Here is a 26416-nt window from a genome sequence, read left to right as displayed (position 1 = left end):
ATCTATCTCGCTTTCTCGCATAATACGTATTCTCTGTCCTTGTTTACGGATCCGAAGCTCCACTGGGCTCGAGAAAATTGGTAGTCACAATTTTATTAGCCGGCGTAGGGGAAAGAAGGGATGCTTTACGCTTCGGAATGAAAAAATGAAAAAATTTTTTTTACAGGCTTCAGCTTTGATTTAGTTCCTGAATCGTAGAGAACGCCACAAGATGACTGGTAAACATGAGGTTCGAAGCAATCTACTATTACCATCAACGCACTTTACCCTGTAGTATAGCAGACGGCGCTCGTTCTCGAGACACAAATTGGAAAGCATGTCTAGCCTTTATAGATCTATAGTCATTGATCTGAAATTGTTTTAGGGTTATGGAGTCCACGGATTAACAGTACATATTTTGGTTCACTGTTTGCGAACCAAATATGTTACATATGATATTATGCCATGTCACTTGATTTCTAAACTACTGGACGTAGTTTATGTCGCAGGTGATTTTAACCACCTTATAATTCGTATTGATTTTTAAATACGGCGTCGGCGCAGGAATTTATATATATTTATTATATTTATAATTATTCTAATCTGCTAAAATTATTGAAAAATTCATTAGATATATCATAGAAAATTTGTTTGTTAAAAATTTTTCATAAAATCGTTGTGAGTTTTACAAGTCAACAATGTGCTATTAACAGGTATCAAAACGATCCATTACATATCAAGCAGATCAAATTTAAACTATAAGATGTGTAAGGATGTTAATCCTACAGAAATTGCAACTTTTGAACTTCGCGGACAGTAGTATGTTACATATGAACAATTAAAAGAACTATTTATAAGGTCCTTTTAGTTTGAAAAACATATTGAAATAATTAAAAACTATGATAGAAATAATATTTAAGTTAATAAGATTTCATTTTTTTAAACAAGATAAAAATAATAAGTCCAACTATTAGAGTAGTACTTCAGTTAGGCCTTGCAAAAACGCGGTAAAACCTTGTACAAAAGGGATCCTTTACCGGTCATTTCTATTGTGTCTTTCATATCGACGAGAAACATTTTGTGAGCTCATCATGACTATGGTGAATAAAGCAGCAGTGCTGAAATTTGCAAAAATAACAGACAAAGCTTATGCACCTATGAAAGGATCAAAATATGCTGCTGGATTCGATTTAAGAAGGTACACAAACACGTTCAATTTTTTTGTCTAAATAAATATTTAACGTAATGATTCGGCTTCTCATTTGTTTCATGTTATCTGAGGAGTAGTCAGTATTAGTAGTATTTAAGAGTATTATGTGTATACCTTTTCAACAGTGCATACGAATATGTCGTCCCAGCACGTGGTAAAGAGTTAATTAAGACTGACTTGCAAGTCGAAGTTCCTGATGGCACGTACGGAAGAGTCGCACCTCGTTCAGGACTAGCATGGAAGAATTACATTGATGTAGGTGCCGGCGTTATCGATGCTGATTATCGGTAAGTTGTTCAAAATTGATTGATGCAGTGATTGATTAAATATCGTATATGTATATGAGTATGTGTATGTGCTCAATTCTCTGAAGTTAAAAAGTTAAGAGCGTGTTTCCAGAAAGTTTGGATGCATGTGAATGTGTGGTCGTAATATATCCACGTCAAAGATATTGAAATCTTATTCTTTGTTTTTAACACAGGGGAAATGTAGGGGTAATACTATTTAATCATAGTAACGAAGACTTTAAAGTCTTGCCAGGAGATCGTATAGCACAGTTAATTTGTGAAAAAATCACATATCCTGAACTTCAGGAAGTTCCTACTTTAGATAACACAGATAGAGGAGAAGGAGGGTTCGGTTCCACAGGAAAAAATTGAAATAAAATACAAAGTGTTTTTTAGATTTATTTAGTTATATGTCCACTATATTTTTATATTTTTGTATCTTCACCTACAGGGTATTATTATTCTAATAAAAGAATAACAAAATGATGATGATTGATCATTCAGTGATAATAGCCATTATATACTTTGTATAAAAATATTCTTTTCTAATGATTTGGATGCTTACATCTGGCACAATACAGTTGTTATCTATTGCAATTTACATTTTTGCAGTAGGAACAAGGCCTGTGTATTGTGTTGGTGTTTTCACCAAGCTTTGTACATTTTTAAACTCTTTGTGTTTTGCATCTCCTAAGAGTTTAAAAATAACGTTTTCTGAAGTAGTTATGTGACATCCCATCTCTCTCATCCTCTATCAAGATAACATAAGTTAAGTTACAGTATCCATTTTCTCATACCTGCTACTATTTCATATTTTACTATCATTACCTCTAATGCCAGTATTCTGTCTTCTTGAGTACGAGAGGTACAGCAATCTGCAACAGTATGTACTTCGTAGCCGCTTTGCCTTAAGTCAATTGCTGTATTCTCTATGCATACATGGGCTTCAATGCCAATAAGGATGATCGAATCTGGTTTCTGACCAGAACAAATTGTAGACAGTTCTTTGTTTATCTAAGGTAAATAAAAAATGTTATTAAAGAACAGGCTCAAAATGATATGTGTTTCTGTGGAGGAAGAAACTCCATAGTGTCCATACTTCAGGTGTACACATGCTAAATTGAGTCTTTTCAAATGGTCCCTTGGCCCCAGAGATATCAAAATTTGGAATTGTTTTTCCTAAAGCCTTTGGATTTTGCTCAGAGACAATCATGGGTACATCCAAAAGTTTTAGTGAGTTTATCTGCAAAAATGAACATATAGTTAACCAATGTAATAGTACCTTGATTACATAACCTCATATTTCTACAAGCGTTACAAAATGGAAGTAAAGATTTATATGCCATTAACTTGTATAAATCCTACATCAATATTTACCAATTTCGCCGAATTCTGTGTGATTTTATCAAATTCATACATCGCCTTGGCGAATCTTTCTTGTACATCACATATCATCAGAACACTTTTACCCTGCTTTAGAACTGCTCTGGCAGCGTTAATTGCCATTATTTGTCGCGATAATGTGTGCAAATTAACGTGGAATATTAACAACGATATTGAATCGTTACAGAAGAAGAGCAGTCCGGCAGAAACGAATTTCTATGTATCTCTGCGTGTTAATGTGCGTCCACGTTTATGACGCACGTGATATTATTCTGCGATATTCAAAGTTCATGGTCAATCTTAGCATTACTAACTTTAGACGGGTTGCACTTGATCGATTGCAAATGAACCCTCTCGATGCGCAAGCGACACAATTAAGTGTGTAAAAGGACACTAATAAGCAACATGGTGAAATATCTTAGATCTATACCGCTGCATTTGCGATACCATTAAGTTCCTCGAGATGCCTTCTACGATCGCAAAAGTTCTTCCAATTCTACAGGTGCGTGTATTTCCCAACCGTTAAAACGTTTTATGACAGTGGTAGAAAGAGCTATCATCTGTTGCGTATATACATACATACGTCATAAAGGTATGGAATTGAAAAGAGTACGGGCAACAATACGTCTATAACTGTATTCTATTGGAGGCATAACTGAATGGCTCGTATAAAGTGGTTGCTTGAAACGAGCATGCACCGACAGGATCAATTTGTATAATATATTTTCTAACGTATCGTGGTGCGTAAAGTTTAGTGATTTAAATCGACTGGTTTGGCGCGTGCGTATTGCTGCAGCGACCCAGGTGCGAGTGGAACATAGGAAGGCCAGATAGAACAGCAGCGACGAGCTGACGAGCGGTAGTCAAACAATGCTGTTCCGAGTAGTCGGATGCATAGGGTCGTTTTGAGTTTGTCAAGCTGATCAGGCTGATACCCGACCGAGTCGTTATGACGTACGCGTACGGTTCGGTACAGAAATTGTGCACGTTCTAACGTTTCAGGCCCGTGTTGCATCCGATTCTGCAGATCCTGTACATTCAGCGAGTTTGTAAACAAAGAATGGCCGGAGAGCCTCGTGAGACCGGGCACACGAAGCCGCTGGTGCAGCTTTTTCCTAAAGCATCAGAGTGCGTGTACACGAGTTGTTATTGGTAAGTTGTACAGCGTGATTCGCACGATGTCGTTCGAACGAGAAAAACGATCGACTTTCAACGAATAAACGTGTCGTATTGCGGTATATACCCGCGATGGATCGATACGTTGCAGTGGTACAGAGACGGCAGTGCGATATGCTGCCGCCATCTTTGAAACGAATGAAATAACCACGAATCACGGTGCACCGTCTGCTCGACTTTAAAAAGTCCCGCGCATATCGTGGCCTGTTTATTGGTAGAATCACGATTTTGCCTTTGTTATCCTTCGCTCAGCGGGAATATACGAGCACACGCTCATTTTATTAATTAATAATGCATGTATGTTGCTGATAGTTTGCACGATATCATCGTCGACAACATGCATTCTCCCCGCTTTGTTTCTATTTTTTCTTTCTAATAACCAACACGCACCGCACCAACCAGTCGTATATTAATCACCTTTGCGTATCCAACAACCTCATTTCCATCGACTATCTTACGCAACTTCAACCACCAGTACCTTCCTATCTACTAGCACAACGTTTCATAAACGTTTTCGCTCTTCTCTTGATTTTTTCCCGAAAAAATCAGATAAAGGCTATAATATATCCGACGCGTCCGGGAAGACTCATCAGATCGTGACCAAACTTGGTACGGTGATAGACCTTGACCTCCACAGTAACCACCTTGAATATTATTCGGTGCACGCTTATGGTTTCCGAGATATGAGGTTCGAAAGTTGGGTTTTGGACTTAGTCAAAATTCGATTTCATGGGACATCTAAACTCATCCGATCGTGACCACACTTGCTACTCTTCGGGGAGATCACTGTGAACTTTTGAATCAAGAGAAGAGCGTTTTTTTCCTATCGGAAATGTAACTGGTTAGCTAGACACCAGCGAGACACCGTTTTTTATTTTGCTTTTTGTTCGCGTCATTACACTGCACCGTATTGTGTATCTGCATCGGACTGAACGGGTGTTTGACGTATCATCGAACTTAAAAGTACATCTGCAAGAACGTACTGTATCATTCTAGCGAAGAAAATGTGTGGAAGCTCTGTCAGGATGTAGCCACGAGACACGGATCGGAATTACAACATTGTTACGTTGCCTTCGTGAGCAACGCCTGGCGTAGCGTACCGCTTTGGCGACAACGAGCAGGAAAGGATGAGGATAAGCTCGTAGTTTGGGTTAGTCAAAACAAACAGCAAACGGACAATAGAGCTCGCGATATTTCTCGCTTATTAAGCCTGTACATAGTCGCTTTTAATCACGGTACTATATGGATACCAACGTGTCTGTTTGTATCCATAGGACTTCCATGTAATCCTTATCTACGCACCCGACGAAAGGGCGGTCGTATACGATTTAGATAGCGTGTTGCCGTTTCCCACGCATTTTTGGAAATACGCGATGGAAACGTTCAGATCGGACGAAGTTGTACCCCCGAAGCATCACAGAAGATTCCGAATGGTCCCGGCCAGTGTGTACTTGAAAGAGTTCGCGTCTGATCGGCATCACATGAAACGCGAGGATGGCACATGGATCAAGACACCGCCGGATTATCCACCGATCTCAACACCAAGTATGTTCATCGAAACTAGATTAAAGGATATGAAGTTTCTTGGCAACAGTGTTTAAAATGAAACATTTCTGTTTTCTCTTTTGATTTTTTTTCTTTTTTTTTTCTTTTGCAAACATTCCAGCGTGCAAGGATAACTTGGATTCGTTTATTAACATGGATCCAGGAACCGGGTTCGGGGTTGTATTGACTTTAGAGCAATTATTCGACCGATTTCATAGGCCAAACGCGAACGCATCTGCTACTCGTACACCTCAGCCTCAAGCAACGCCGACTTAAGTAAACTGCTAAGTAAGTTCCGCAGGGTAACGACCGTTTCCTTCGATTTCCAATGACAACATACCCATCGCATCGTATGGCCTAAGGGAATTGGTTAGGTGCATGTACCTTTGCCAGCTGATACGTGTATATCGGGTCGAGAAAAAAATTTTAACGATAACATTTGCCTGATCGTTGTTGCTAATCGTTCGAAATCACAACCGTGTGTTTCTACGGGCAAATCAATCGATTGTTTTTGCCAGACATTCCAGAATTTACACAAATTTTGTCTTTCGCCTCAAACTTTTGTCCGTTCAAAGTATAAGTTGGTTGAAACGTTTCAAAGCGAGAAGAGAAATTGATTTGGCTTGAATCGGGTTTGTGCTACTTCTTTTCTTTCCTTTATAATAATTCTCGATAACTCTATAACGCCTGTTATTGTATTTCTAGACGCTATATCTATTGATACGTTTGTTTCCTTCCATTTTAAAAGGCTTTTTTTGCAGAGCCTTCCGGAGACAAGCCTGGTCTCTGTCGTGTGCTACACGTGTTACGATCGACCATATGTATATTCCAAGTTTTCAGTCGTGATTTTATATATACAAATACATATATATATATATAAGTGTTCTCTTGTCTTCGTACCATACGTTTACCATAACGCGTGAATCTTTGTCACGGCTTCGCTCTATCGATGGTATTTATCGTTACGATTAATTGTGTCAAAGACTGATGTATCTACGGACAATTTCCAAGCTCGACGTGAAAGAAAGAAAAAAAAAAAATACAATTTTGTTTTCCGAACAATATTGAATCTAATTAGCTCGCGTTCTTGGCACAGACGCGACTAATGCGCTTATTATGATTATTATTATTAATTATTATTCTTATTATTGTGCAATTTGATATATACATAATAGTAAGGGCAAGAACTTAATCTTTGCGAGATAAACGTAAATGATTACGATTATTGTAATTCTTGTGATACTTTACACTTTCTACTTTGAATACCTACGCTATACTTGTCTACTGTTTGTACTAAAAAGAAGAAATGAAAAACAAGAAGAAACAACTGATTCTTAATGCGATCGTGCGTTCGCTTGTTGATTATTTAAATCCAGATTCGATTAGGGGTTAAACACTCCACACGACCAATTTGTCAACATCGAAACGAATTTTGACAACGAACGCTCGATATCTCTGAAACTTGATATATTTAACCCTTTCGCTGGGAGAGATTAAAAAAGTTTGCCAGCCTTATAGTTATCAGGAACAGTTGGATGTCTGTGGATGCAACAGCAATGAAAGGGTTAAGAAACTTTTCGGCACTCTGTAACGCTATCATCAAATTATCTTTCTCTTTGAGAGACGCAGATTGAATAACTCTACAAATAGCATCAGATCGACGGTAGATTTATTAGCGAATTTCCATTGTCTCGCTTCGAAATGATAATCAACGAGCGAACGCAATCGAACTATCGGTTCCTCGGACTCCCGAATAGAGTTGAGGAAAGGAAGAGGAACCGACAGCCAGGGTCGATAGTTTAAGAATTCGTCCACTCTTTGCCTTCCAGAATCTTTCACTAGATCTCTCTTTGTCTTTATCATCGACATGTGTTTTTTCTCCGATTCACCTATATCATATATTTACTATATTTGCATACGTACTTCTAAGCCAACCGTGTCTGCGACTCGGAGACAGCCGATCGGGGGTGATCGGTGACACGGCACAAGTCTCGTCGCTTTTACACGAACATCGTACGTGGAAAAATCCGGGACCGATTTTTTTAGCCTGTAATACCTTCGATTACCAGAGAATAGAAAAAAAAAGAAGAAGAAAATGGAAAAGTTGAAAAAAAGACCTAATCTCTTTATTGTTCAAACTATTACTAAATATATTATATCAGATGAAATTATTATATTATCGAGAGGATGATGATGGTTATTATATATATATTGTATACATACATATATTTATCAATATTCTCATATTTATTATATTGATATATTGATATATATATATTTAATTATATTGTATCAATTTCGATACGCCGATAAGAGGAGGTTTGGTCAGAAACGTTTGCGTTCGAACGACACGTTCTCTTATCGTTTTCATTCTGCGATATATCATATTGTACGATTTGAACGGTTCACACGAATCTTTTATCACGGTACTCGCATGTTCACGAAGAGAATTGAGAAGAGAAAAGAAAAACGAGGAACGACGAGATACCTCTTCGTCTTTCGAGTCTACGATAAGTTACAAACGAACGGAACAATCCGTTCGTCTCAGCTTGAAATTTTATCAATGTACTTTTTCAAATCTTTATAAACCGCGACTATTTACGCTCCATGGTCCTGTCTCCTCTTCCTTGGTCGGGTGCCATGTCTCAAAACGAAGAACGAATGCTTCCAAATGGTAATCGAAGTTCAATTATCAGTGAAACGATTTCACTGGCTTTGTTTTTTATTTTTATTATTTTTTTTTTAATATTCTTTCTCGACGATCCTTTCGTTTATTGGCGAACCATTTTTGTCCTTCGATAAAATGTCCCTTTTCATATTTTCAGCGCCATCGATTTTTTCTACTCTCTGTTCGACGTGTTTCACTTTAACGAAGATAACTTGATGTTTGTTGATAACGATACAAGGGTTTTCAAGTTTTTGCTCATTATGCGCACAGTATTTTCCGGCGTACGTTCGATGATCCGGTTAGAACACTGTTGAGATATTGTACCTTTAGGGCATCGGAGAATTTTCAAGGAGAAAGCGACGACGCGCATGGATTTTCAAATGTATATTGTATTCAATTTGCAAAAATATATAATGTATAATTACAGAAGAGTTACATAAATGAATTATGGTATTCGACACCCCAGAACGTAACTCACACACTCATCAACGAGTATTATTCTTACTCTTATTTTATATTGCTTTTTGATCCTTGTACACGCTTTGTTTCCAAAGAGAACTACGGATCCTTGGTTATTAATACGTATCTTTCTTAGATTGCGTAATGATATTACATGCGTTATCGTTTATCGGTTTAGTGATAAGTATCTGAAAAATGGTGGTCCCAAGATAATTCACAAGCTGCAAACTAACAAATTTTCACGTATACTTATCACTAAACTATAAAATATAAATAATTATCGACGATAATAGGCTAAATTAAAGTAATTAAAAGTAGCAATTGCTTCAATACTAGTCGTTCAGTATGCACCCTTCGTTTCACTAGGTTCGTATAAAACAGCCTTGGTATGATTTTTCTTTTTGCAAGATGTTATATCGAGGGTAACGTTAGGGTAATAAATATTCATATAGTATAACAAATAAGTAACTAGAATTAGCAATGCTGATACCTTACGTCGACTTGAATATCTATAAACAGGTAAAATAACATCTTTGTAAAACATACATACATAGGTGCATTAATTTTATTTGTTTTCTTTCTTGTTAATACCACGTGTCCATAATCTAAGTTTACAGTTCGTTTTCAATTATTTGGACAATTGACAGAATTCACAGCTTCAATTCGAATTTATTCCCTCCTCGACTTTTCTCTTAATAATTCTGTCCTTTTAAATAGTACAGCTAGGTTTTTTTTTTTCACGTGTCTCACGTTCGATAGTACGGCCTGTAAGTGGACATCGGGATATTGTTTTTCGATAAATGGTGCACATCACCTTGGTCGTACTCCACGTCATTGTAAATTCCGCTTTGATTCTGAAATAGAAGTACCATTGAGCACGAAACCGCGCTGAAATGGATGGTAACGTTTATAAAATTGAATAACCGATGCTTACGGCTAGAGATGATCTAGATCGTGGCCTGGGAACATGAAAACCGCTGTGTTGGGGGATCAGATCGGCCCTGTCCTTGTCCTGTGGCTCGGAATCCGAGCTATCGGGATCGGGTTGGTGTCTTTGTCGCGGTCTTGGCGGAGCTTGGAGTCTTGGCAGAGGTACTGGTGGTAACGTTCCATGGACGTTCAGTGGTGGATATCCGAACACGGCAGAACTTGGCCGCGTTGGTCCCATGGGTTCCGTCTAAAATTAAAAAAAAAAGAATAATAAATATATACCTTCAGTTTTAACCCTTTGAGTGATGAATACTCCCAGCGGAAGCAGTTCGCGCGGACGGCACGCACATAGCGGTTGCAATCGTTGGGGAGGGAATACTCTTTTTGCTACTATGTTGATTGAATACGCAGGGTGCAACTAAGTTATAATTGTAATTCCTATACGCCATAGTCCACACAAATAGCTTTCGTTGAATGCATATATGCATCCATAGCACTCGAAGGATTAAAGTACCCCCGAATTGGAAAAACATAAATTCAACCCTCGTCCTTCGAAATACAACCCTATAACTTACGGCGTATACGTTAGCAGTTGCCATATGGTCGCCAAAATGTGCCCACATGTACGGCGGCAAGTTGGTCGGTGGTCCTTGTTTCACGGAAGCGAGGGTGCCCACAGAACCAACCCTCGCCAGAGTTCCTGGAAGCGTCCCAGGGATGCCACCCTGGATGTAACCGTACACCGGTGAGCCGACCGATTTTTGTTCGCGAGACCATCGTCGACTGTGACACACATAGAAAACAACATTTTGTTACTTTGCTACACAAAAGAAAATCTTCTAAAAAATTTTATCCAAAGTATTACCTCCACATGACCAGGCATACTAATGTCAGGACTATAATGATTAAAGCTGCTACGGACGCCCCTATCGCTACGCCCAGGACCTCTCCATCGACTTCGCATTGAGCACCATAATAATTACCAGTGCACCTATAGAATAAATAATTGTAAGCAGACAAAACTTGTTTGTTCTTACTGAAAAGTTTAATTTACTTACGAGCACTGCATATGATCGCCTTGGTAAGAACAAGAGCCTCGATTGTTGCAATAGGTCGAAGGACAGGAGATACAAGTCCTACCAGATTCGTTAGGATCATCCTTGTGAGGATCCTTTAATCCTGGATTGCAAGTGCAAGTAAATCCACCCCAATTGTTGATGCAAATTGCCGAAGAATGGCAGTCGTTCAGTTCTGACGAAGCACACTCGTCCAAGTCTGCAAAAAGTAATATAAATCGTTATTTTATTGTAAAAAAGTGAACGTATGACTCGTGTAGTCTTTTATGCTGACCTTGTAAATTCGATATAGATCCAGCAGGACTATCAACGTATAGAGCGCTGTTCCCTATATTATTGCTCCTTCTATGAATAACCCCGAGCAGATGTCTCTGCAACTCCCCTGCTAAACTTGGTCTTATTGTTCTCGGTTCATATGTGAGCTTCAGGGTTGCGTTTACAAAGACACCCCCTTGGCCTTGGCTTATATCCCCTTGATACACACCGTTGATCAAGGACCCCATGTATTCGTCCGAAAACGGTGTCATCGACATGGCGGATTCGATCTGGGACATTTCAAACATTTATTTCAAATATTCTATAAAATTTTTTGATTGCAAATCGTAGCGTTAATTTCACTCACAGCTCGATTAGCTTCGTAAGCCAAAGTTTGATAGGGTTCGGAATCTTTGTCTGTGAATCCTCGATCCCACACGACTTTCCTGTCGTAGATTTTGTCCACCCTCATCGACACCACGATACTGATGATTTCTAACAACAGAAATCATCTGTTTAACACGTTGACTGCCAGGCAAACGCTATTGAAAATTTCATTAGATAACATTTATATATTTTAAAAATTTTATTTATTATTTTCCGAATATTTTGTTATTTCAAATACCTAGCAAAAATATTTCTAATTAGATAAGTACCAAATATAACATTTATATTTTTAAAAAATTTTATTTATTATTTTCCGAATATTTTGTTATTTCAAATACCTAGCAAAAATATTTCTAATTAGATAAGTAACCAAATATAACATTTATATTTTTAAAAATTTTATTTATTAGTTTCCGAATATTTTGTTATTTCAAATACCTAGCAAAAATATTTCTAATTAGATAAGTAACCAAATATAACATTTATATTTTTAAAAATTTTATTTATTATTTTCCAAATATTTTGTTATTTCAAATACCTAGCAAAAATATTTCTAATTAGATAAGTAACCAAATCCCTAATAATATAGATAATGGCTTTCTTTGGCGATTCAAGCGTCACTCAAATATGGGTGAAACGGCATTCAACGTGTTAATCTAGGTTCTCTCGATTTGGCTCTCGAACAAGTTTGTACGAACTTTTACACGGCAAGGAGTGCTGTAGCCTCGCGTATCCTGGTTTACAGTGACAAGCAGACACCCCTTGAACGGTGGCACACGCTTCGTGTTGACTGATGTCGCAAGTACTCGTGTCACCCACGATGCAGGTGTCTATCCTGACCGGTGGTTGGGTGGGCCTCCTGTGGAACGTTGGCCTTCGAATCGGTCCGCTGGGCCTCGGAGTCACCGTAGGTGGGTCCGGTTGCGGCACAGCAAATCTGTAGAAAGAAAATGTCATCCCTCGAATAGCATCGTTAACGAAAGGGTTAAGGATACGAACCCAGTGCCGACGACGGCGGGGGATTGGGTTCTGGTCGGCTGAGGCTGCGGTTGCACGTGCGTCGATGTTCGATCTGTGTTCTCGAATAGGTTCAAGTACGTTCTTTTCCCGTCGATGCTGACAAATCCTTGACCCTCGACCGCCGACGTGAGAATTACGTCCGCGTTTACCGGCACCCTTACACCTTCCCCTAATAAAACAAAGAAAAGTACCCCAGGATTTTCATACTAATTCACAAGGTGGTCAACAATGAACAAGTTCGTATACGTGGTACAAAGGGAAAGGATTAAACGCATGAATGTATACCAGAACTTGCGCCACCTGGTCCTTGAATAGCCGAGACCGTGACATCAAAAATATCACCGAGAGGTGGATGTCTCGGTGGTGCGTAAGGTCGTTGAGTAGCCAATCCTTGGCTGCCCGTGTAATCCAAGGTGTCGTCAAGGACTATCCCAGGTCGGGGTCGGTAAGCATAGCGATCCGTAGCAGCTACAAAGGAAATTAATTGAGCATGATAAGCCGTGCAAAGGGAATTAATTAACCCTTTACCGACCGTTAGCTTATTTCCCTTTGGCTGTAATTTTATTTCCCTTTTTATATCTATACACAGCCTACCCCTACGATTGTATTTGAAAAGTTCTTTGTTTTATCGAATAAAAAAAAAATACGTGTATTCTATTACCTGAATTCTTTGTGAACGTATTGGAAGCAGGAGTATGGATTATACTTTTGTCCGCTATTGACGAGCCTTTCGTGAATGTCGATGGTAAACTGTCCGTCGGTGTTGGTACACTCGATGTGGTAATGGTACTTTCAAAATCGGACGATTTGCTCGGTTCTAAAGCCACTATACTAGGCGCAATTGGCGTATAACTTGCACTATTATTCACGGGGATTGTGGTCGATTGAACGACCGTTTTTGTGGTCGTAGGCTCGATTACATGGACCGACGAGCTGGTCTCGATATTCAGCGTGGACGTGGAATAGGATTTTATCGGGGTCTTGGACACGCTCGGCTTGTCGATAGATTTTTCGTTGTTCACGCTGGAATTGGGTTTCTGTGTGTCGTTGATTTTCGTGGACTTCGTTGGTTTCACCGAACCTTCCAACGGTATCACAGGTTTTGCCGAATCTTCCTGTTTCATGTTATTTATCTTATTAACGTTGTTGGATTCCGTTGGAGGGGTCGATGCGTTATGATTATTCACTTTGTTCTCTTTAGACGGAGACTGATGTTTGTTATCCTTCTTCATGGAATTTCCAGATTCAGGATTTTTCGTAATACTCTCTGTAGCTGGTTTCACCGTGGTCTTCGAATCGTACCTGACCTTTTGATTGTCACCCTCCTGGTGATACTTGGTCGTGTTCTCCAAAGCGTTCGTGGTAGTTTCGCTTTGATCTTCTTTTTTCGTCGAGGATTCTTCTGTCGACGTTGCGTCAGGTTTCGTGTTTTTGTCCTCCTGTTCTTTCTCCCGATTGAAAGCGGACTCCGAGGACGGTGGCAGCGGTTTGTACGGAGGAATTGGTCGCCTGTTCGAACCAGGACGATTCCAAGTCCATGGACGATTTCCTTGCGGAACGATTTGTTCTGGCAGTGGAACGCCGTTCACGAAGGGTCTGATTGGCCTCTCGGGGGGTAGTTGGTTCACCAGGGGTCTGTCCGGGGCTGGTGGTTTTTCGAAGGGATAAGGATGATCCGGCGGAGGGGGAGGATTCATTCCAGGTGTATCGAAATCAGGTGGTAATGGAGGGACGTCGGATATTCTCGGCGGACCTCTGTTGTTAATCCTGAAACAGATAATTACGTGTTTGGTAATGAACCATAGTTATGTGGGGTGCGACGGTTAGAGCCTAATACCCGCGGCAAAGAGTAGGTATAATAAGAGCCGACACTCTGAGAGAGAAACCACTTGTAGAGGGAGACAAAGTGATACAACCCATTTAAAGGTCCATTCGGCAATCTTCGTTTTCGGCCGTGAACAGTCGTGAATGCCCGGCCAGTTTGTACTGTGGATTTACGGAGATATCCTATTTTGTGGAAACTTCTTTGTCAGAATGCTCCAAAAAGCAAGAGTTTATGGCATAAACCAGGAATTCTATTTTACTTCGCACCCATGTAGGTAAAAATATGTATTATTTATGGTTTTATTCATCGTTGTAACAATTTTCCTATTCAATATTTATTAAAGTTATTTATTAGATTAAAAATTTATTATACACTTAAATATAGTAATAGGGATTTTAAAACTTGCGTTAAAAAGATAGAAGACTTCAAATATATTATCCGAAACCTTCCCTCATCCTCTTGTATAATTGTGTAATTTATGTTCAAATATATTTTCTAATATTATAATTTTATTATATTTCTTACTTTCCCACAGTAGTGATACTAGGCCGGTTCTAATTCACTTGTGTCAGCATTTTTTTTGCTGACTCAGCAGAAATTTGACACCCTCAGCAGAAATATGATACCACCCACCCCCACCCCCACCCCCACCTTGAACTGAAATTTGACACCTTCAATTATGTAAAATTAATGTAAATACTTCGATTAATAGTATACAGAAAAATTGACGATGCAAAAAGGTTTCTAGTTATAAAAGGTTGTTATGAAAAGACAGTATTACATCCAATTCATTCAAACTTCCCGCTCGTTGATACAACCCATTTAAAGGGACAGCGAATCGTCGACATTAAAGGTGCCGCCCGGAGTGTCGCCTCTTGTTATATCTCCTCTTTGTCTGCGGTATACGTGGACGATTTTATGACCGAGCCACTCAGGACATAGATGGTTCGCAGGCGGCTGGTGACGGTTTGTAGAACTGTACCAGGCGTTGCCGTAGTTAGGTTTTAAATTTATAGTTTAGGCATTGAGGTGTGAATGAGAGAGGGAATATGGAAATGAGTGACTGGTAGGTGAAGTTGTTAACCTACTCAGGTTAACTTTTTCGTCCTAATATCAACATTCCTTACGCCGGCAATGAGTTAAGTGTTGGGTTAGGTGCCCGGAAACGATGATTGGCAAACCCAATAGGTCGACAATTTATCCAAACCCGGCCCGCTTGGAGGGTGGTGGCTGCTGGGGGATAGATTTATTTTTTGGTGCAATAAGCGCCATTGAACACCGTCGCTATAAGCAAAAGTTTGGGAATGGTAGAGCGGGTTATGAACCCCACTAGGGTCACTTCGACAATAACCTGGTGACAAGGGTGCTCATGGAGGAAAAAGCGGGCAGAGTGATTTTGAGAGTCAAGAAGGGCGGAACAGAGTGGTCTGGCGTAGAACGGTGTAGATTTGTGTAGAACAGAACAGCGAGGAATAGCGAGTGGATATTTTTAGAACATTTAGACTAGTTTAGTTTCTTAGGCCATTAAAAATACATTTACACGTCAGCTTGTTTTTGCAAAACCTTCCAAACCCGGCCCGCTTAGAGGGTGGTGGCTGCTGGGGGGTAGATTTATTTTTTGGTGCAATAAGCGCCATTGAACACCGTCGCTATAAGCAAAAGTTTGGGAACGGTAGAGCGGGTTATGAACCCCACTAGGGTCACTTCGACAATAACCTGGTGACAAGGGTGCTCATGGAGGAAGAAGCGGGCAGAGTGATTTTGAGAGTCAAGAAGGGCGGAACAGAGTGGTCTGGCGTAGAACGGTGTAGATTTGTGTAGAACAGAATAGCGAGTGGATATTTTTAGAACAATTTAGACTAGTTTAGTTTTTAAGGCCATTAGCTTGTTTTTGCAAAACCTTCCAATCCCACAGTTGCTTAGAAAGGTAATAATCAACCTGATTACCTGGTGGCTTGAATCGGCCTCAAGGGTCTGACCGTGTTGGCAGCGACATTCACGTTTCCGTTCAACAATTTCACGATACCCGTGATGATGTCCTGTATATCAGGATTCGCCTGTCGGTTTCCTGGAGAAGCGGTCTGCAGGATAGGCGGTGGAGCGTGTTCGCTATAGATCCTGGGGATCTCTTGGCGTGCCCGTCTTTGTTGATCTATTGCTTGCAAGTAGTGTGCCTGTTGGTTTGACACTCCAGCTAGTTGGTGGGGCTCCGACAAGAGTTTTGGTCCCTGCGGAGCCCCTTGTCCTTCCCCCGACATGGATTCGCTCGTTGTGGGTGTTATACTATTGAAAAAAAGAGAAGAATTATAGCGGATATAAATCGTAGATCGACAAAATTGTTTTGAAAGACTTACTGATAATATTCCCCCGGTTTCACTTCGATGTTGTTCCCGTCTATATGATCGACGTGTTTCGACGACGTTAGCTCGTCGATAGATTCCTCGTGCCTGGTATTCCTGTCTTCGAACCTGATCTCTTCTTTGTCATAGTTATTGACGCTTTTCGAGCTTTCCAGTTGAAATGCTGGAACGGTTCTTTGGAAAGTTGGCGATGCATCGCGATGAAACACGCTGGACGTTCTCTCAGGCCCTGTATACGAGCTGAGGATGATGTCTTCTTTAGAGGACCGGGAAGATGTTCGATCATTTTGGATAGCCGAAACACCTGTACAAAATTGAATCGATTACATGTCACGAAAGATATACCAGAAGTGATTTTGCATTTTCGAAAACAATGAATCGTGGATTCTTTGTAAAAGTAATTCCACGTTTCCTCGAACGTTCGATCGATCGAGCATTTAACTTAAATCACCCGGTCGAAGCCTTAAGAAACCTGTCGATAGCCATGGTAGAAGGGTTCGTGGAGTGGCAAAAAATCGCAAAGATCCATGGCCGATCGGTAAGGGAAACGGTACTCGAACGGTTGACATTCTCGAGGCCGGTATCGAGTGGTTTGACCAACCGTGGACGTGACGAGTATGAAATTACTACTATCTCTTTCCTCCTCCTTCTTTCATTCCCTCGACATTCCTCCTGTCGCGCACCTTCCGCTTTCTGCGGGGAGGGAGGAAAAAAAGGTTCATCGACATCGGCGATATTCGAGCGGTAGTTTTTGTCTGGAATCAATTACGGGATCCCAATCAGCAGTGTCTTAATGTTACGTCCCGTGGATTACGTTCTATTACACAATCGAACGGTTTACGATTTCCTCGAGGATCATAACCCGTCAACTCTTTGAGACACCGAATTTTAGGCAATGAAAAGACCCATGTTGCACGGACATTTTATTCTTATAAAATTTAACAAATTAAGTTGATTTGAATTAATGGAGAAATAAAATTACATGAAATTAATAAAAAATTAATTAATGGGTGGGATATAAACAGCCCCACCATGCTATGAATGGTATTGATTAAAATACATTGGCGTACAGTGAACTGTTGAAATAGATAGGTTTCAATATAAACCTCTGTGTCAATTAATTTTAATTTTTCAAATTGTTATAAAAAGCATCCCACCATGCATATTTTGGAATCAAAAAGGTGGGACATTTTTAGCTCCGCCATGTTTCAAAAGGTTAACCACCTCATTTTTCAATCAGAAAAGCATCATATTTACTTTTCTTATAATGAAAAGGAGTTTGTTTGTACTGTACACCCAGTGCCGGTTTTAGCAATATTGGCGCCCTGGGCAAGATTATCGTGGCGCCCATTCAGGGGCTTAAAATTTTTAAGAAAGAAAGACAAGGTCATAACATGAAACGATGAATCTGTAGTTAGATTGTAAAAATTATTAAACTACATAGCAGCTTTACTAAGGGACACCGGGCTGCGGCGCCCCCTCCCAAAGCCGGCACTGTGTACACCAATATGTACAAGATGGATTCTTTAATTTCAAAAATCACCTAAAAGTGACCATTCTAAATGAAAATACCCCCTGAAACAACATGTTTCTCTCATTGTCACACATGACTATACCAGCCAGCTCGCCATCGCATTCGATGCAAACGCATTGAAATTCCATGGCAAGCCGGGGACAGAAACAATGGAAGATTTCCATGCAGCGATTCAACGACGCGCAAAGCAATTTAAGTGAAACTAAAATTTCCTATGTAGTCTGTCGAGATGATCGCGGGACGATAATAACGATCCTGGCCGTTCTAAATATCGCCTGGAGATCTGGAATACTAACCGACATAATTAATCGCTCCGATCGAAATTGAACACGGAGTGCCGTGCACGGCCACACGTTTCCATCGAAAGCAGCAAGCCGCAAACGACAGGTTGGCTCTTCAGCTTTGTCTCGTAGAAAGTGTGCATATTATAGTATCGTTTTCCTGCGGACTTTTTCCTTCTTTTTCAAACCTTTCACCGTCTTTGACCGACTGTTTTGTGGAATGCTCCGCCTCGAGACAGTTCCTGCTGTTAACGGGATAATGAGAGCACCAGTCTAACGGAGCACGTTCGTTTAGTTAAAGAACATGATTTAGAAAAATGAATGATTCTTTCGTCGATAAATCGGAGATTAATATTTTCTAACAAACGGAGCACGTTTCTACTTGCATTTCAAAGAGATGAATCGATAAGTCTGATTACTCTGCGGCGGAGATGACGAAGTACTTGCGAGATCAAGTGATTTTAATAGCGCGAAGCTGATGGTAATTGCTCGTTAAGGAACGTTCGTAGCGACACGAATTTTCAAACAGTTGTTCGTTCGCAACCGCAATTAAGCTGACCGCTGGTTCGTTCTACTCGTCGAACATCATGCTCTCGATGTTCTCTGATTCTCCTTGATACGCTAGAGGAACACCTTTATGGAGATTAGGCTGAAGAGATGCTGTTGATGAGACTCGAACACTTAACACTAGAACTACCAAACCAGTCAAAATGACTGGCTTCAAGTTTCTTATTTTATTTTGTACATTTTATCGAGGTTTATGTTAATCGAAATTTATGTTGGCTATTATCGAGATAAAGAATGGATGTATATATTAAAATTATGTTTCATCCTTTTTCTATTTAATTTTCTACATTATTTTCAACAAACTCGAACACTTAATATTAAAACTGCCAAACCGGACAAAATGACTGGCTTCGAGTTTCTTATTTTAATTTGTACATTTTATCGAGGTATTTTATTGAAATGTATTTTGGCTGTTATCGAGATAAAGAATGGATGTATATATTAAAATTATGTTTCATCCTTTTTCTATTTAATTTTCTACATTATTTTCAACAAACTCGAACACTTAATATTAAAACTGCCAAACCGGACAAAATGACTGGCTTCGAGTTTCTTATTTTAATTTGTACATTTTATCGAGGTATTTTATTGAAATGTATTTTGGCTGTTATCGAGATAAAGAATGGATGTATATATTAAAATTATGTTTCATCCTTTTTCTATTTAATTTTCTACATTATTTTCAACAAACTCGAACACTTAATATTAAAACTGCCAAATCAGACAAAATGACTGGCTTCGAGTTTCTTATTTTAATTTGTACATTTTATCGAGGTATTTTATTGAAATGTATGTTGGCTGTTATCGAGATAAAGAATGGATGTATATATTAAAATTATGTTTCATTCTTTTTCTATTTAATTTTCTACATTATTTTCAACAAACTCGAACACTTAATATTAAAACTGCCAAACCGGACAAAATGACTGACTTCGAGTTTTTTATTTCAATTTATAAATTTTATCAAGGTATTTTGTTGAAATGTATGTTGGCTATTATCGAGAGGGTGAGGCATCTAAAACAGGCCACCTGAATAACTCAATTGCTATTGGTAATACAGAAAAAGTGGATCAGATGAAACTTGCTTGATTTTGAGGATGGCACAATTCTACCTTAATAGAGTTTTAGTAGGTGGACATGTAGAAGACATATAAAACTCAACGACGTTTTTTAAATTAAAATGATACACTTTTCTATGTACTGTCTAATAGGGCGTTTCAAGGTGCCCAAATTATTTTGGGAGTGTAGAATATGATTGTAGAATACGTCCACCTACAAAAAAAACTATTAACATAGAATTGTGCCATTCTCTACACCAAGCAAGTTTCGTCTGACCCATTTTTTTTCTATCAATAGCAATCGAGTTAGTCAGAAGACCTGTTTAAATGCTTCACCCTGTATATTAAATTATGTTTAATTCTTTATCTATTTGATTTTCAACTGAGACTCGAACACTTACTTAATACTAAAACTACCAAACCATTGAAAATGATTAGTTTCAAGTTTCTTATTTTAATTCATAAATTTCATCGACGTATTTTTGTTGAAATGTATGTTGGCTATTATCGAAATAAAGAATAGATGTATATATTAAATTATTTTTTATCCTTTATCTGTTTAATTTTCTACATTATTTTCAACTGAAAAATAAATGTGCCTCAAAGGTAGTTTTAGTGTTAAGAAAATCAAACGTGAGAACACAGTTTCTTAATCTCCCTGTGCCTGTAAAGACACGGTTGTCATTCACCAACAACCCTATGTAATTTCTGAAAACACATTATATGATCAGTTCGTACAAGGATTAAGATCGTCCGACTCGGAACTACAGTTACATACGTGTGTCTCGGTTCATTTTTGTTCTTTTTCCCAAGTGGAAACGGTAGAGCCATTGTTGGTTCACTACGTATTACCGTCGACGAGATTACGGTGTTCGTTGTAGCCGAGGTTACAGTAAGGCAGCTAACTTAGTTTCCGAGGTATACATTACGCGGGGAGAGCGAAGATGCTACGAAACAGCGTGAGAATCTGGGTAAATTAAAAAGCATTTGATATCTCGAGCGCACTCGGAAGCTTTGATTAACGATATACAAATTAAAATTTCGATACCTATAATTTTATTAAATTATAAAGATCAGGAGTTAATTAATCGTTCGCGATCTTGGGATCGCGCGTAACGACCCCTTTGCGATCTATGATCTATCCCGCAGATAAGATCGACGAATCAATTTCCTAACTTGTTAACAAGACTTTCGTTTCCTATTTGGATCGAGGCGTCGTGTAAATAATAATTATAAACGCGGCTTGCATGCCGCGAACGGATAACGGTGTTGGCGAACACCATAACCTTCCTAACGTGAGAGCATGGGATCCCGTGAGAATGTAGGTGAATTGCATCGTTGATTCTGTCGCAGCGAACGGGGAATGCAGTCTGTTGGTCAGGTTCGCGGTGTCCTGAATCCTTCAACAGGTCCAAGGCTCTTCTGCGTCTGCCTCATCCGGATAAGTCATTGCCCGGAATAATTAGCAATGCTAATTTAACGGCCTCACCGTTTTGACCGCCCCGTTGAATTCGCCGAAAATTTCACCGACTCTATGGAGTAATTAGTTTTTACTATTGGGCATACTAGATGTAGAGATAATAGGCTGTCGTGACACGGACGAATAACTTTGAGAAAATGCAAGAGCTCGCGTGAAGTTCATGGTAAACACGACGTGCGGCTCACGAGGTAACGAGGTAACATAGTTTCTGTGTTGTGCGGAAAACGTCCGTAAAAAATATTACCGGTTCTAGATACCTTCGATTGCCTGACGAGATATCTATGTAACGATGATATTTACCGACCACTGAATCACATTAATGGAATCTCGCGTGTACAGGGATTAACGACCGCGTTTCCTCGTCCATTAATTTTCATTCTTGTTCCCAATTGCCTTTAATGCCCGTCATTCCACCCTCTTTTGTCTCTTCGATTATCTACGTTTTGTCATTGATTACGAGGGATAAGTTTCCGAATTGCTCCACCAAAATTGAGAACTCAGGTTCGGTATATAACCTAAATTGACTACCAGAAACCGATTAAAATTGGTTTCAGAGCTGGATGTCTCACCATTTTTTAGATATCGTGGTAAGAAATTTTTGTACAATTTTGGGACTGTGTATGCGCTATTTGATACTGCGCATGCGCCATTTGATACTGAGCATGCGCTATTCGGTACTGCGCATACACAGAACCTAACCTAACATAACCAAACCTTACCACGATATCTCGAAAACGGTAAGACATCCAGCTCTGAAACCAACTTCAATCGGTTTCTTGTAGTCAATTTAGGTTATATACCGAACCTGAGTTCTCAATTTTGGTGAGACCATTCGGAAACACGGCCATTACACGCTGTTAACAATTGCTCGAGATAATGAATGAAGATACACGCGAATTTAGGATCACCCCCGTTACTTATGTAGACTCGTGGTGGCAAACCTAAAGATGGCACGTCTTTACGTTGGCACGAATTTATAGATTCAATTTTTTTTCTAATAGCTAACATAATTGCTGACTAGTTATTTAAATAAATATATTAAAAAAACTACTTGGCACGTCAGACAGTCGATAAATAATATTTGGAAATTTTTGGCCACCACTGATGTAGACCGAACGTAGTCCACCAAAACACCCTGTAGATTGTCTGACGCCGCAAATTGGGTCGTTCGAACCCGTGACGCAATTCTAACAACGTCTGGCACGACTTGAAAGCAAGAAGAAAGAAACGTCGAAGGGGGTTTGTCCGTGAAAGACCGTAGACCGAGCTATGCGACGGTAACTCGAGGCGGTAACGGCAGAGTTAACGGTACACCATTCCAGCCCAATATTTATTCTTTTCGCTGGCGAACACGACATTTGGTAGCCCCATCCTCGGGGTTCGACAGGTGTCGGGGCGACCTTCGACACGTGTTCCCCGGGACTCGTTAACACGCACCCTGCCACGTGGAGCGTACACGACCCACGTTCGACTATCTCTTCAGATCCTCTTTCAATTTAACCATTATCTTGGGCAATCGTCCACTTGTCCTTTCGAGGAGGATTTTCATGAAAATTTGTCTTCTTCATCCAGCAGACGAAATGTTGAACGGTGAACCAATGGACTTTCCGTTCTGACGCGATTTCGTGACACTTTCACGGCAAACGCGTCTGGGCGAAAGTCGAGTGACGAAACCCCATGCCGGATACGTTTCTTTGTAGCAGTGGCTCGTCCACGTTAACGATGACGTTAAACGTCTCATGTAAATTCTTCTGGTTGCGTAAACCAGTTGAAGTTGCAAGTTGGAAGAAGAGAGCTCGTAAAAATAATTTTTCATTTCGTTTAATCGCGCGTGGAATCTGGTCGATGACCCGAGGACCTTGGCGATTAAGCCGCACCTAAGTTCTGAAAAACTGTCCAATTTGCATAGGTCAACGAACCGTTTGCGTCCACGTATTTGTTATCGAACGACGAGTTTCTCGATTCCCTTTTCAAGAATTTTGTAATTTTTATGAGAATTTCAGCTCTCCTCGGCAAACTGTGAACGCGTAAATGTTTCTTAGCGCTTTCGAACGAACCTTTTACTCTGGGATGTGAAAATCTCTGAGTAACAGGTACGTGCCAGGACACGAATGCGCGTCATGTTTGCAGCTTTCTCCTCTGTTGCTTTTGAAACGCGACTGTGACGCATGTTTCTTTCAAACAACGTCCCAATGTATTCATTTTTTAATTACTCGAGCTTTGTTAACGCTATGCGTGTTCAATGGAGAGCCTGATACTCCATTACGAGGAGAGAAATTAATTACCGTCAGCTTTACTCGACTTTTGAATATTTATACTCGAGATAACTCTCCACAGGTCGACGAACCCTTCTTTTTTTCCACCGAGTTCCTTGAATTCTAGCCACAACTTTATGGTGGAATCTTATAGTAAATTGTTGATATTCTTTGGTAGAGCCGGATGTATACCTACTTACCTATCTACATCGCGGAACATGGTAAATCATCGACTGTTATCAGTTTCCGCTGCAATTACCAGTCGATTGCTCGATCTGTATGATTATTCCCGTGAAAGCACCCTCTGGCTGTGTGTTAGGGATGCAAGCATTCCTGAGGATACTTATTACAGTGTTCATTGATAAATAAGTATCGCTTTTCGACGACGTATACAGGGTGTCCCAGCTTAAGTGTTATAATTCCGTTATTCCGTAACTATCAATGGTACAAAAGATTGTTGATATGGGAATTGCACGTTAAAAGGGTGCCTATGTTTTGGCCGAAGTGAAAAATCTTTTGCATTATTAGTTTGAGAGATATAATGGTCAAGTTTTGTTTTTTAAATGGAACCATATATATTTTATCAGTTCATGTAATAGTGCTTCTCAAGATGAATTCATTAAGCTTTAGTGTACACACTCGATTTTAATTAGTTTTCAAGATATAACGTTTACAAATTTCCCGATTTTCAGTAGATAAGTCTCGGTTTGAGTAGCATGTCGTAAAAACGGCCCTATTGTAACTCGATGGACACTTTTGGTTCACTATCTTGTCTCTCGGACATCAGGAGATTTTCGACAGAGGTCAAGGTACCGGTTTAAAACTCGACCGCACGTGGCTTCTTTAATAAAGTCCCATCAAACAGGTTCACGCGTTAATTCCATAAGCGTTTTAAAAATGAATCTACCCGTACGTCAAAGTTTCCGCAGAAATGGAAACCCTGTGTATTTGCACTAAGCATAAGCGTAACCTTGAGTCGGCATCCACTTACCTGAAAGAATCAGCAGCGACAAGGTCACGAGGACCTTCGACCCCGCGAGTCCTGGCATCCTGGTATCCTTGAGCGTTGCGGTCGAACGGTGGTTGCACCTTCCGATCAAGGTCAGGCTAATTGTCAAGGACACTGGAGAGAAGTTCTTTAGCAACACCGACGGTGGTTGGACCAGTCTTTATCGTTGTAAATCGTGCCACGATACCAGCCGATCGCCGCCATTTTGGATCGCGAACCTATGCCGAGTAAAAACGTCGAGCATCGTGGAAACTCGAATGCCCTCGTCTCGCCATTCTTTCCTTCCTTTCTTCGTTCAATCCTTCTCCCGTCGATACTTTTCTTTCTTTTTTTCTTTCCCTTCTTCCTCTCTTTTATTCGGTCTCGCACTCTCGCGCACGCCGGTTGACCTACTTGGCCGCAGCTAGGTCCGGTGTGTTCTTGCGTTCGTGAACAAGAACGAGTCAGCTTTTTCGTACGATGTAGTACGTCTCACCTTCTTTTCCACCTTTCTCGCGATCTATTCCTCGATTTTCCACCTTTTTTCCCCCAAACTTTCTCGCGCTTTTTCAGCTTTCCACTCGTTAAGCTCACCAAACGTTTCCACGTCGCGTCTCGCTTATGCGGGTTGATGTCACTCGCAGCTGCTGGTGTCCTAATTAGAGAGACGTTTCACTTATTTTACAAACTGGAAGACCAGTTTTACACGGTTTTAATTCCTCCAATTATTAACAGGATATTTCTTCTTGGTTTCTACATGGCATACACCTTTCCTCACAGAACTACACTGCTTCTATTCGATACACTATCGACGCGCGTTTAACTTCACCGATCCTTTTGGAAGTGTGTTATCGAGTTGACACAAAATTACCACCGGTAGACAGCTATATCCGACTTTCGAATCACTGGACTGTGATAAAACTCGTCCTCCATCGATGTTTCGCGATACTCGTACCGTGGGTCGAACGAATATCTCGGTGAATTTCGTTGAAAAATCGAAGGAGGTTGAATCGAGGAGAAGGAAGAGCCTCGGGAGGCTTGATCGAGTTTCGTTCGAGGTTCGCTTGACGGTCGTTCACACGGGACTGGCTTACGGTGAGGACGGTCATACACGGTTTCTCCCACTTTAACTATGCCATGCTACACCATGGTGCACTATACTACTCTTCACCACTGTATACGTCACGTCTTGGTAGCTCGTTTCCACCATGCCCCGAGCTCTATCGTCCACTGGACTCTTCTCCTCCCCACTCACCTTTCGAATTTCTCTATCTCCGTTTCTTTCTCACCTTTTCATCTGTCTCTTAATCGCGAACCACCTTCCTCTTGCTCACTTTTTACGCACAAGCCTTACCTCGACCTACCTTTCGATTCTTTCGGGACTCTGGTCACCTCAAACTTTATCTCTTACTCCGAGCTCCCTCTTTCTTTTTCTTTTCTTCCTCTCTCTTCGTCTGCAGTTTCTTCAGCGAAGCGTGTCTACCTGTGCACCGACCTCCTCGAAGCGTCCATTTTCCACCTGTTCCTACCCTGTTCTTCCTTTACCTTCCGCGATTTTACTCTGGCGAAAGGGAAACGCGGGATTTCGTCGAGGGAAGAAAATCATTGGAAAACAACAGCCTAGATTTCTCTTGCAGATGCGGGTAAATTGTGCAAGGTGCACGAGCTATGGAAGCCTGTGCACGTGCAGATA

At 40.2% G+C, this 26416-nt stretch overlaps 3 protein-coding genes across 3 annotated transcripts; 1 reads left to right on the top strand and 2 right to left on the bottom strand.

Annotated features, from left to right (window-relative positions):
• Positions 1-644: 644 nt before the first annotated feature.
• On the top strand, positions 645-8453 carry LOC117603345 (protein N-terminal glutamine amidohydrolase). The gene is made up of 5 exons (XM_034322384.2): positions 645-1177; positions 1315-1476; positions 5032-5185; positions 5310-5580; positions 5702-8453. The coding sequence occupies exons 1-5, from the start codon at positions 1071-1073 to the stop codon at positions 5854-5856; spliced, it is 849 nt and encodes a 282-aa protein (XP_034178275.1). The 5' UTR covers positions 645-1070; the 3' UTR covers positions 5857-8453.
• LOC117603341 (isochorismatase domain-containing protein 2) lies at positions 1713-3190 on the bottom strand. The gene is made up of 4 exons (XM_034322372.2): positions 2854-3190; positions 2576-2719; positions 2305-2490; positions 1713-2227 (listed from the first exon to the last, which is right to left on the bottom strand). Exons 1-4 carry the CDS (start codon positions 2980-2982, stop codon positions 2075-2077), a joined length of 612 nt encoding a protein of 203 aa, XP_034178263.1. The 5' UTR covers positions 2983-3190; the 3' UTR covers positions 1713-2074.
• Positions 8454-8693: 240 nt separating the features above from the next.
• On the bottom strand, positions 8694-25965 carry pwn (calcium-binding EGF-like domain-containing protein pawn). Its single transcript, XM_034322359.2, has 14 exons — positions 24727-25965; positions 16555-16864; positions 16148-16483; positions 13037-14142; positions 12661-12843; positions 12355-12544; positions 12054-12292; positions 11336-11463; positions 10988-11258; positions 10696-10912; positions 10503-10628; positions 10213-10420; positions 9642-9884; positions 8694-9561 (listed from the first exon to the last, which is right to left on the bottom strand). Exons 1-14 carry the CDS (start codon positions 24782-24784, stop codon positions 9454-9456), a joined length of 3723 nt encoding a protein of 1240 aa, XP_034178250.2. The 5' UTR covers positions 24785-25965; the 3' UTR covers positions 8694-9453.
• Positions 25966-26416: the final 451 nt, after the last annotated feature.

This window comes from Osmia lignaria, chromosome 4 (genome assembly GCF_051020975.1).
Source record: "Osmia lignaria lignaria isolate PbOS001 chromosome 4, iyOsmLign1, whole genome shotgun sequence".
Lineage (NCBI taxonomy): Eukaryota > Metazoa > Arthropoda > Insecta > Hymenoptera > Megachilidae > Osmia > Osmia lignaria.
The sequence above is the reverse complement of the archived record's forward strand: the minus strand, read 5'-3'. Positions and strand labels throughout refer to the sequence as shown.

What these genes read in the sequence shown, in the direction of transcription:
- pwn (XM_034322359.2), bottom strand. Translation starts at nt 24,784, where the DNA reads ATGCCAGGACTCGCGGGGTCGAAGGTCCTCGTGACCTTGTCGCTGCTG. An exon ending in CCCGCCGTCGTCGGCACTGG is followed by an intron (nt 12,293 to 12,354) that starts GTTCGTATCCTT and finishes TTCTTTCTACAG; the next exon opens with ATTTGCTGTGCCGCAACCGG. An exon ending in ATCTATATCGAATTTACAAG is followed by an intron (nt 10,913 to 10,987) that starts GTCAGCATAAAA and finishes TACTTTTTGCAG; the next exon opens with ACTTGGACGAGTGTGCTTCG.
- LOC117603341 (XM_034322372.2), bottom strand. Translation starts at nt 2,982, where the DNA reads ATGGCAATTAACGCTGCCAGAGCAGTTCTAAAGCAGGGTAAAAGTGTT. An exon ending in CACAGAATTCGGCGAAATTG is followed by an intron (nt 2,720 to 2,853) that starts GTAAATATTGAT and finishes TCATTTTTGCAG; the next exon opens with ATAAACTCACTAAAACTTTT. An exon ending in ACAGAATACTGGCATTAGAG is followed by an intron (nt 2,228 to 2,304) that starts GTAATGATAGTA and finishes TTATCTTGATAG; the next exon opens with AGGATGAGAGAGATGGGATG.
- LOC117603345 (XM_034322384.2), top strand. Translation starts at nt 1,071, where the DNA reads ATGACTATGGTGAATAAAGCAGCAGTGCTGAAATTTGCAAAAATAACA. An exon ending in GTTATCGATGCTGATTATCG is followed by an intron (nt 1,477 to 5,031) that starts GTAAGTTGTTCA and finishes GTATCATTCTAG; the next exon opens with CGAAGAAAATGTGTGGAAGC. An exon ending in AGGATAAGCTCGTAGTTTGG is followed by an intron (nt 5,186 to 5,309) that starts GTTAGTCAAAAC and finishes TTGTATCCATAG; the next exon opens with GACTTCCATGTAATCCTTAT.